Source organism: Salvelinus alpinus, chromosome 8 (assembly GCF_045679555.1).
Source record: "Salvelinus alpinus chromosome 8, SLU_Salpinus.1, whole genome shotgun sequence".
NCBI lineage: Eukaryota > Metazoa > Chordata > Actinopteri > Salmoniformes > Salmonidae > Salvelinus > Salvelinus alpinus.
Genome location: NC_092093.1, coordinates 59941602 through 59953677, shown reverse-complemented (window position 1 = coordinate 59953677; position 12076 = coordinate 59941602). Strand labels below are relative to the sequence as shown.

At 40.0% G+C, this 12076-nt stretch overlaps 1 protein-coding gene across 8 annotated transcripts in view; it reads right to left on the bottom strand.

Annotated features, from left to right (window-relative positions):
* The window catches only part of LOC139583375 (aspartyl/asparaginyl beta-hydroxylase-like), a 54793-nt gene that overhangs the window by 26758 nt on the left and 15959 nt on the right, over positions 1-12076 (bottom strand). For 4 of the 8 annotated variants that reach the window (XM_071414383.1, XM_071414385.1, XM_071414386.1 and 1 more), the window contains exons 2-4: positions 8423-8605; positions 6949-6996; positions 6030-6098 (exon numbers count right to left, since the gene is read on the bottom strand). In XM_071414383.1, coding sequence (XP_071270484.1) covers positions 6030-6098; positions 6949-6996; positions 8423-8605 — 300 coding nt within the window. The remainder of the gene's footprint in view (positions 1-6029; positions 6099-6948; positions 6997-8422; positions 8606-12076) is intronic. The other 4 variants (XM_071414384.1, XM_071414391.1, XM_071414387.1 and 1 more) reach the window with 2 other exon arrangements.

The following is a 12076-nucleotide window of genomic DNA, read 5'->3' as shown; positions in this document are numbered from 1 at the left end:
CCTAGCTAATACTTACAAGGATTCCTAAATCATTGCAAAGAATAATGAAAATGACTGCAGTTTCTACTGGTCATTGTTTTCAGGCTGGTTGTATTGGTGCTAGCTAGGTAACAAGCCAAAGCTAGCTACCCCAGAAGTTTCAGTCAAACAAATAATGATTTATTACCAACGCTGTATTGTAAGCACATCGTTCGTGGCCGGTGTTTGCTTGTTTGCAGACTTTGTACAGCTTTGACAGTGCTACTGATAGTAGTGGTGGCGCTTGGCTTGCACGTGCAAATACAGAACACACAACATTCTATAATAGAACTGTGTTATTTGACTCATCAAATAGTGTTATTTGGCGTTTATCTTTTTTGACACGCAAAGACCCAAATGGCGTTCCATAGTATGTCGTGAAGCTAATAGCAGTGACGCTATTATTGGGTAACTCTGGTAGGGTAACATTTGTACCGGTGCTCGATCAGTCGGTGAAAGCCAACATCACCCACAACAGAGAACGGTTGATTGTCAAGGGCAATGAATTCCATTATCTTGGCGTTAATGGATTTCGCCTTTAAGTTGTCTCGCTGAAATTTTATTACTCTTTCAAATGACTGCTCGACTGTTCGATCCACACAGCAGACATTGTGGGCCAGGTTAGGAATGCTGTGTTGCACGTGTAGCGCAACATTTTACGTGGGGTTATTACGTCATGTCCCTACGTTATATAGGTATGCACGTCAGCTTTGACATGTTGGCATTTTTAGCTAATATCGTCCGATATGTTCACCGATATATCGTGCACCCCTACTCACAACCATTAAAATAGGTAGGTTGGCTTTTCTGTTTCTGGAACAGGAACCTCCAATCTTCTCCCCTGACAATTTTTCAGAGGACAAATAGAAAGGTGAATAAGCGTGTGTTAAATCAAGAAGAATTGATCATGCTATTCCAGAGTACATCATCACTCCAAAGTCAACCTCAGTCTCTGAAAACAACTAAGTTAATCAAATGCGCTGCCTAGTTCCTTGTCTTTCATAACACAAGCAATGAGACCCAAATGTAACCAAACTCTATCTATCTATCTATCTATCTATCTATACACACACAGTGCCTTCGGAAAGTATTCAGGCCCCTTGACCTTTTCACATTTTGTTACGTTAGTCTCATTAATTTTATTGAATACAAAAAAGATCCTGAGCAATCTACACAATACCCCATAATGACAAAGCGAAAACAGCTTTTTAGAAATATACAAAAAAGGACAGATATCCATTTACATATGTATTCAGACCCTTTGCTATGAGACTTGAAATTGAGCTCAGGTGCATCCTGTTTCCAGTGATCATCCAAGCCATAAGGTTGGAATAGTCTGTAGAGCTCCGAGAAGGGATTGTGTCAAGGCACAAATCTGGGGAAGGGTGCCAAAAAATGTCTGCAGCATTGAAGGTCCCCAAGAACAAAGGACCTCCATTAAATGGAAAAAGTTTGGAACCACCAAGACTCTTCCTAGAGCTGGACACCCGCCCAAACTGAGCAATCGGGGGAGAAGGTCCTCGGTCAGGGACCAGATGGTCACTCTGACAGAGCTCTAGAGTTCCTCTGTACAGATGGGAGAACCTTCCAGAAGGACAACTATCTCTGCAGCACTCCAACAATCAGGACTTTATGGTAGAGTGGCTAGACAGAAGCTACTCCTCAGTAAAAGACAGGACAGCCCGCTTGGAGTTTGCCAAAAGGCACCAAAAGACCCTCAGACTGAGAAACAACATTCTCTGATCTGATGAAACGAAGATTGAACTCTTTGGCCTGAATGCCAAGTGTCACGTCTGGAGGAAACCTGGCACCATCCCTACAGTGAAGCATGGTGGTGGCAGCATCATGCTGTGGGGATGTTTTTTCAGCGGCAGGGACTGGGAGACTAGTCAGGATTGAGGCAAAGATGAACAGAGACCCTTGATGAAAACCTGCTTCAGAGCGCTCAGGAACTCAGACTGGGGCGAAGGTTCACCTTCCTAATCAAAGTGCAAAGACAACACAGGAGTGGCTTCGGGACAAGTCTCTGAATGTCCTTGAGTGGCCCAGCCAGAGCCCGGATTTCAACCCAATCGAACATCTCTGGAGAGACCTGAAAATAGCTGTGCAGCAACATTCCCCATCCAACCTGACAGGGCTTGAGAGGATCTCCAGAGAAGAATGGGAGAAATTCCCCAAATACAGATGTGCCAAGCTTGGAGCGTCATACCCAAGGAGACTCGAGGCTGTAATCACTGCTAAAGGTGCTTTAACAAAGTACTGAGTAAAGTGTCTGAATACTTATGTAAATATGATATTTCCATTTGTAAAAAAATTCTAAATTAGCAAACATTTCTAAAAACCTGTTTTTGCTTTGTCATTATGGGTTATCATGTGTAGATTGAGGGGGGGGGGAAACGATTTTATCAATTTTAGTATAAGGCTGTAACGTAACAAAATATGGAAAAACTCAAGGTGTCTGAATACTTTCCGAATGCACTACTGAGATGCCATTGTGCCTTGCAAAAGCCTGCAGGAGCTGCAGTTTGTCTTACATCATACAAATTCACAGTCTAACCACAACAGAGGATTTAGGCTCAAAACTTGAATTGGGCCGGATTGTAGAGGAGTAGGTTGGCTACCTCTGGATGGAGAAAACAGATTAACAGTCTAATTTAAAATTGAACAGTTAAAATTAATCCAGCCTCTCTACTTGCACAACTTGAGTCCGAACTCAGGTCTTCGTTGGATACACACTAGCTAAAACTCCTATTTTCTCTCTCGCTCTTCAAAATGAGGCAACAGTTTATTAACACAAGTTATTTAAACAGTTTTGACTGAGGTGTTGCATGTGGTTTTGTCTACTATACTTTGCTTCCAGGTCAAAACACCACGTGATTGATACAAGTTTCTACCTCTGATCCCTGACTGCTGAACAGTCTGTCAAAAGGCGTTTTCAAAATCCCTGGCAGACACGCAAACAGAGCCAAGGGTCACAGTCCAGAGAAGGTTGATTCTCACACAGTGTGTCATGTCATGTCATGCCCACCAGAAATTAATTGTCTTAAAACACACACGCACAAACAAACAGGACAATTTTATTCCCAAAGGAGAATAAAATAATTCTGGAAAATAACTAACACTGGGAAAGACCTTTTGGTTTGGACTTTTCAACAAAAAAAAAGGAAAAAATAACCATTAGCTACAGTGACATATTTCGACATAGTATGTTTTTTTTAAAGGACGCAGGGTCATGAGAGAGTTGAGCAACAAACAAAAAATGTTGGCCAATGACAACACGCACAGGGAGCGACCAACAAGGAGGAAGTACCTTTTTTCAGCCTTTCCATTTTGGGAGGAGGAACTTGGACCTCTTTTTCATCTAACATACAAACAAAACCCAAAAAGAAATTAGAGACAGCATGGACCATGTCGGAGGGGACTGTACGTGCCAATTTCAAAGAGTGCATCATAGCGCCAATTTGACACGATCGCTCAATCAATATCAAACAGAAACCAGTCACTTATTCCTATCCTGTACAAAATGCATAAAATACTTAATCGATGCCCATAACCATTGAGTGCCCATGCTTGTAGACAGACACTAAATATAAGAGTTCAATCAACATATTTATTCCATAGACAGACGTTCAAACTACCTCACAACATAAAATATCTGAACACTGCATTTTGTTTATGTCAAGATATATAATAGGCTAGGCCAACATCTTGCAATATGCCTACTTAAAATGGCCTAAAATGTTGTCCCTCCAGTCTGAAACAGAAATACACCCTCTTAGTCTCCATGACCTTTGGTAAATAAAAACTGAACAGTCCGAAACCCCTCAGTAAATACTTAGCCTAGATGGCCACAAGTCAACGTGGACGACATTCCCAAACTCTGGGGTTCATGCTGACCTTTATGGGTCTGTTTAGCAAGAGATGGGTGAAGTTCGGGAACTTCTCTTCAATCCAATAATAGCATAGTGGTATATTAGCAGTTAAAAGTTTAACAAACATAAGTACCAAAACAGTAGTTTCACATTCAGAGAATAGTCCCCGCTCAAGTGGTCATTCACATTGCATCATTCCAACAACACACTGTTACCACTTCCCATATGTAAGCCTAATAACATAGAGTCAAAGGAATTTAAGAAAATCAGTCTTCCTAGACCTACTGCTGGGTAAAGAGGCGACTTCTAGACTTAGTCTTAGGACAGACAATGCAAATAGATACAGCATGTTTTGAATTAAGTTTACATTACTACTACAGTACAACAAGCTAACTAAACAAATGTGATCAACGCTGACGTCATCTGTTACTGCAGTTCATGCAGTTTTTATACTCAGCATCTAACGTTGCTTTGCTTAAAAAGCTATATGACATTTTTTTCAAATTGAACTAGGAGTCACCTGAATTGCAACATCCAATGTTATCAGAAGCCTGAACAGTGTTATGTAGATGGTGAGTGGATGGTTATATAGATAGAAGAAATGGAAATTACAGTAAAAGGAATTACTGTAAGGCTTAAGAGTAAAGATTAAGTGATTAATTTACATTAAAAAAATTAATTACAACTAAATGCGAAACACAGTTTAACTTGGACAAATGAAAAGATTAGAATAGCACAAAGGATTAATTCAGGTCAGAAAACAGATGAGCAAAGAATTAGTGCATCACAATGACAGTGAGAAGTAGATTTAGAAAAAGTACAAAGCATAGTCCCAAAAGTCCAGGTCAATATTCCCAACGGCAAGCACCATTGCAGCAAGGCCAAAGTCGACGAGGACAAAAACATAATATCCTTATTTCAGACACTCTTTTCACAGAGTCCTTCATTTGACAGGATCAGCGCCAGATTCAACTTCCTCCAGTTAGAGATGGGGGGGGGGGGGGGGGGTGACCTTTGGGTGACCTTAGACCTCACCCAGTAGACTAGTCTCCTTCTGCTCCTTGTGGACGGCAGGCTAGGAGTCGAACGCTCAGGAGCTTTTGGCTATTGATCCTGTAGGTCTAATATAACGCCCTGAACCCCACCGTCATTCTGGGACGTACCAGCATCACCCTCCTCCTCCTCCTCATCATCCTCCTCTGCTGTCTGACTCTCTGGAATCTCTGGATCCTTCTCTACGGGAGGAGTGATCACATCATAGAGAAACGTGAAGAAGCCGTAAAACCAATCAGAGCCCTCCTCGGCTAAAATACCGAAGATTTCCTCTAGGGAATCTGCGTTTTCATTAGTAATTTCACCGCCATCTTTGGTCAAGCCTGACGAGAGAGAGGAGAAAAACAAGGGGGAGAGAAGAGGAGCGAGAGGATGGAGAGAGGGAAGAGAAATGAATAAAGTGGATGGTAATGCAGGAAAGAGGCGTATAAGTCGAATAGAAGAGCGGCAAGAAAATATCCCCCTTTAAAAGTTGAGTGTAGCTCTCGAAAGTGTCGAATTATGAAATGTCGTTGCCAGCTATGTTTAGGGATTGTGGTTGGTAAGGTACAGTCATTTGTTCTGGTCTTTGATTGGTTTAGTCTTTATTAGTCCCTTTATTTATTAGGATACACAGGACAAGAGCTATTAGGCTAGGCATTGTGGGAAATGAGAAGTGTCAGTAATAAAGCAGTATTTTAGATACTGTACATGCGGCAGGTGACCAACGTTACAACAACCATAAGTAATATTGTTGGTTTTCAGCACAAATGCACAACAGAACTGTAGACTGTCGAAGTTAAATAAGGCTGTGTAGATGCTGCCACAGGACTTCAAGCTCTTTTGAGCCGTATACTAAATGAAATAGCTACTGCTGAACAACTCTGTGCAGGAGTACTTACATGGAACTATTTGTTTATTTTAAGTTTTAGTACCAATTCATAGGGAAGTTAACGCCACCCACTTGAGTTTTTCCCCATTGAAGTAAGCTCTAAGTAAGCTGTTAAGTTCATGGCACTGGTACTCAAACACAAGAAAACCAAGTCAGTCATGCATGAGTAACATTTTAGAGGTCACAAAAAGGTCATTATTAGAAAATGCACTTGCCGAGTAGTACTTTGGCGTCCTCCACATCGAAGTCGCCATCGCCATCTGCGTCATACGCTGAAAGTTTACCTACAAAAAGGAAATAGTCTTAAAGTCATATCATAAACAATGTTCAGAGTACAGTCCTTTCCACAAATGAGCCTGTTCTTGGCCTTTCCATCAAAATCATTGTGTGGGAGGGGGGTCTAGGGGACATACACTTCCTCTGTAATTACAGACAGTTAATAGGTCATTGGGATTCTTTAATGTGACTCTCCTGATTTTAGTGATACTTCACTACTTGCCAATGAAGTCATACTATGGTGTTCAGAGTGGAACCGTATCATATCTACAGCTCAGCTCTGAATTCCTTCTGTATTTCTGAGAGGGAAGTTGTGGTCATGGTGATACTGCTGAACTGCAGCAGTATATATATATATAGATATGTATATATATAAAGCGGAAACCACTCGACTAGCCCTAGGCCTACCACAGCCGAACACAGGCAGCATGATGTAGCCAACAAGTACACCCCCTGGATAGGACGCTAGTCCGTCGCAGGGCCTTGATGAAATGAAGCTATACCTTCAATCCAATGAATTTGCTTCTTCAAAATCAGATATGAGAAATAAAAAAACATTTAGTATGAGTCAAAGCCTAATAAATAAAGGGACTAGTAAAAACAAACCAATCAAAAGACCAGGAAAAGAAACATCAACAAGCCATGCAACATACATGCCATTTAGCAGACACATTAATCTAATTTACAGTCATGCGTGCATACATTTTCACATGGGTGGTCCCAGAGGGAACAGCAAGACAAGTATATTGTACTGCATATTGTTAAATCATAATTTTGAGGCATACTATAATGTAACCTATTCAAAGCTAATAACAGATATAATTGAATATTGGTGATACATGCAAGTAAAGACCATACCTTGTAAAACCTCTGAAAAGTTAAAACGGAATTCCTTTGCCCTCTCTGCTTTGCAAGATTAAAAGACACACAGGAGCAGTTTGTTTATAGGGACATCATCAATATCAAAAGTTAATGAAACAGTGTCAGTATTACTTAATGTTACACATATTAAATTGGGTACTAAAATGTCATTTTTAAAAACATTTTTACAAAACCCTCTTACTAATTTCAATAGGAATTCCTCTTTCCCCCTTAAATGTTCTTCTTCATAAGGTAACGGATCTCTGTCTAACCCACATAATGCCTTCTCCGAATCATACAGGAAGTAAGTGGCGTTCTCATGAGCCTACAGAAAGCTTTGTGGTTAGAACATCATCTATAGGGGATTACTCAATTTAGGCTAAACACTGCAGGTTGAAATGTAGCATACAAACTAGGGATGCACGATATAGCGGTAAGCATATCGGAATAGTCGCTAAAAATGCCAACATCGGCCCGATGTCTAGTTTAATGCCGATGTGCAAAATCGATGTCAAAGCTGACGTGCATACCTATATAATGTAGGTAGATGACGTAATGACGCAACAAAAAAATATAGCGCTAACATGCAACACAGCATTCCTAACCTAGCCCACAATGTCTGTGTGGCTCGAGCAGTCAACAAGTCGAGCAGTCATTTGAAAGAGTAAGAAAAAGGGTTTACGTGAAATGTTACAGACATAGCTGGACAATATGGAAACGAACACAGTGACAGCGCACACCGAGAAAGAGAGGCCACGGACACAGAGTTGAAACTTCACTGCTTGACATGTATGATGAAATCCTGGTTGAGACTGAACAAATGAAACAGCACAGCAAGTAAGTGAAATAAATAGGTTTTGGTTATGTTTTACTGGTAATGGGGACATTTATAAATGCCAACAAAAAAACTTTTTGGTCAGTGTGTGTGTTTAAACTATTTAACTGTACTAGAATGCTTAAAAAGGCTGTGGTTATTGGTATCGTTTTTTTTAGCAAGGAACATTTCTTATCGGTGCATCCCTAATACAAACATAACCCAATGCCCTAAATTTTACATGATATACCGTATATTGCAATACATACATGTTGTAACGTTGTGCATTTTTATATTTAAATCAGATATAACTTAATTCTTATCTTATTGTACCACAAAAAGGCAAGAGTTTATCAGATAACGCTTTATTATTTATAGCCTGTTGATAGTTAGTTAGAAATTACTTGTTAATTAAAACAGTAGCCTGATTAAATAATACTTCCATGGTAATTACACTTTGGTTTCTTTGAAATTCATTGACATACCATGTATTGGTAGTTAGTAGTTACCGATAGTGTGTAATTCTTTGAGGTGAGTATTGTAACCACAAAGGTTCCTTTGTGAGTAACATGTCAATACCAGGTACCAGCTTAAACCGGGTTGTAAAATAAAGGATTACTCTTTATCATAGGGCTGTGGGGAGGTCAGGTGACTCACCGATGACGTTGTCGTAGTCCACCAGGTCAAACCACACCACGGCCACGGAGCTCCACACCCCCAGCAGAGCCAGCACCATGAACCAGGTGAAGATCTTTGTGTTGCTAAAACCACCACCACTAGCAGCAACAGTAGCCTCCGCTTTCACACCATTCTTATTCACCACTGCTGCAGGCTTCACCTCTGGAAAAGAAAGGACACAATGAGTAGGTTAATCATTCTGACTGGAACATAGGCTACCGGGACATATCTCAGTCATTCTGACTGGAACATAGGCTACCGGGACATATCTCAGTCATTCTGACTGGAACATAGGCTACCGGGACATATCTCAGTCATTCTGACTGGAACATAGGCTACCGGGACATATCTCAGTCATTCTGACTGGAGCATACTGTAGCCTATGCTACTAGGACATACAGTGCCTTGCAAAAGTATTCAGACCTTTTGGATTTCTTCACATTTTGTTGTGTTACAAAGTGTGATTTAAAATAGATTGCAATTTTTTGTCAACAATCTACAAAAAATATTATGCCATGTCAAAGTGGAAGATTTTTTTAAATATATATTTTTTAAAGACTACTTCAAATGAAAGTTGTGGCATAAGTACTCAGCTCCCTGAATCAATACATGTTAGAAACACCTTTGGCATCGATTACAGCTGTGAGTCTTCTTGGGTAAGTCTATAAGAGCTTTGCACACCTGGATTGTGGAATATTTGCCCATTACTCTTTTAAAAAACGTGGAACTCTGTCAAGATGCTGGGGATCATGGCTAAACAGCAATGGTCAGGTCTTGCCATAGATTTAAGCAAGTTTTTCTCTAGGATTTTGCCTGTGCTTAGCTCCATCCAGTTTATTTTTATCCTGAAAAACTCCCCAGTATTTGCCGATGTCAAACATACCCATACCATGATGCAGCCACCACCAAGCTTGAAAATAAAGAGGCAGACACTCACTCAGTGATGTGTTGAATTTGCCCCAAACATAAGGATTTGCATTCAGGCCAAAATGTGTGTTCTTGCACTGGCTCAATGCACACTCACTAGACTCTACCCACACACTCACTACAGAGAGTCCAACACACACACACACACACCCCTACTCTGTTTATTATCATCCTGATTGCCTAGTCACTTTTACCCCTACCCACATGTACATAATGTATTACCTCAACTACCTCATACCCCTGCACATTGACTCACTACCGGCACTCCTTGTATATAGTCTCATTATTACTTTGTGTGACTATTAGCTTTTTTGCAAATTTGTCTTTTTAACTTCTCTTGGGTAGGAGGCAGCATTCGGAATTTTGGATGAAAAGCATGCCCAAATTAAACTGCCAGCTACTCATCCCCAGAAGATAAGATATGCATATTATTAGTAGATTTGGATAGAAAACTCTAAAGTTTCTAAAACTGTTTGATCGATTATTTACGTTAAAAATACCTAAAGTTGTATTACAAAAGTAGTTTGACATTTTTTGGCAAAGTTTACAAGTAACCTTAGATATTTTGTAGTCACGTTTCACAATTTGTAACCGGTGTTTTTCTGGATCAAATGCGCCAAATAAATTGACATTTTGGATATATATCGACGGAATTAATCGAACAAAAGGACCATTTGTGATGTTTATGGGACATATTGGAGTGCCAACAACAGAAGCTCGTCAAAGGTAAGGCATGAATTATATTTTTATTTCTGCGTTTTGTCACGCCTGCAGGGTTGAAATATGCTTCTCTCTCTTTGTTTACAATGGTGCTATCCTCAGATAGTAGCATTGTTTGCTTTCGCCGAAAAGCCTATTTGAATTCTGACATGTTGACTGGATTCACAACCAGTGTAGCTTTCATTTGGTATCTTTCATGTGTCATTTAATGAAAGTTTGATTTTTATAGTAATTAATTTGAATTTGGCGCTCTGCATTTTCTCTGGCTTTTTGCCAAGTGAGACAGTAGCGTCCCGCCTAAACTCAGATTTTTGGATATAAATTTAAATTATGGGATTTCTGTTTTGAAATTGGCGCCCTGCAGTTTCACTTGCTGTTGACGAGGTGGGACGCTATCGTCCCACATACCCTAGTGAGGTTAACTCTGAATAAAAAATAAAAAAAATAATTGTACCTTTATTTATACAGGTTTTTCTCATTGAGATCTCTTTTCCAAGAGAGACTTACATACACTAACACAACATTAAACAAAATCTATAAAAACACACAGAGTACAACAAAAACATTTGACGTTAAACACGAAAATCTTGACTAAAAACAGCTGGCCTAAAGACAACTACACTCTTCTATAATATATACATCGATCAACTCCACCAACAAAAGTGGATCATCACATTTTTAAATGTTCAGGAGAGAATTCCAGGACCACGGAGCTAAGAAACCAAAACTATTTCTAACATGACGTGTTCTAATTTTTGGTACTGTTAGAAGGAAATGAGAATGGGACCGTAATGATATTGATATTTATTTACCGACCTGACTAAAAAAAGAACTGAGATAAAATGGCATTTTACCCAATATGGCCTTAGAAATTAGTGTATGCCAGTGTTTAAGCCTACGCAGTGTTTAAGCTTGGTCAATGACGACCAGCCAACAGTGCTGTAGAGATCACAATGATGTGTTAGACATTTGACACTGAATCAAGTGCTCTCAGGGTAGTGGCTGAGGCCTGCATATATACAGTGCTGTGAAAAAGTATATGCCCCCTTCCTGATTTCTTATTTTTTTGCACATTTGTCACACTTAAATGTTTCAGATCAAACAAATTTTAATAATACACAAAGATAACCCAAATAAACACAAAATGCAGTTGTGTATTTATTAAGGGAAAAAAGCTATCTGAACCTTCATGACCCTATGTGACAAAGTAATTGCTCCCCCCTTGTTAAATCATGAATTTCACTACCCACACCCAGGCTTGATTACTGCCAAACCCGTTGAATCAAGAAATCACTTAAATAGAACCTGTCTGACAAAGTGAAGTAGGCCAAAAGATCTCAAAAAGCAAGACATCATGCCGCGATCCAAAGAAGTTCAGGCGCAGATGAGAAACAAAGTAATTGACATCTATCAGTCTGGAAAGGGTTACAAAGCCATTTCTAAAGCTTTGGGACTCCAGCGAACCACGGTGAGAGCCATTATACACAAATTGAGAAAATTTGTAACAGTGGTGAACCTTCCCAGGAGTGGCTGGCCTACCAAAATTACCCCAAGAGCGCAGCGACAACTCATCCAAGAGGTCACAAAAGAACCCACAATAACATCTAAAGAACTGCAGGCCTCACTTGCCTCAGTTAAGGTCAGTGTTCATGACTCAACCATAAGAAAGAGACTCGGCAAAAACAGCATCCATGGCAGAGTTCCAAGGCGAAAACCACTGCTGACCAAAAAGAACAAAGGCTCGTCTCACTTTTGGCAAAAAACATCTTGATGATCCCCAAGACTTTTGGGAAAATATTCTGTGGACTGACGAGACAAAAGTTGAACTTTTTGGAAGGTGTGCGTCCCGTTACATCTGGCGTTAAAGTAACACAGCATTTCAGAAAAAGAACATCATACCAACAGTCAAATATGGTGGTGGTAGTGTGATGGTCTGGGACTGCTTTGCTGCTTCAGGACCTGGCCGACTTGCTGTGATTGATGGAA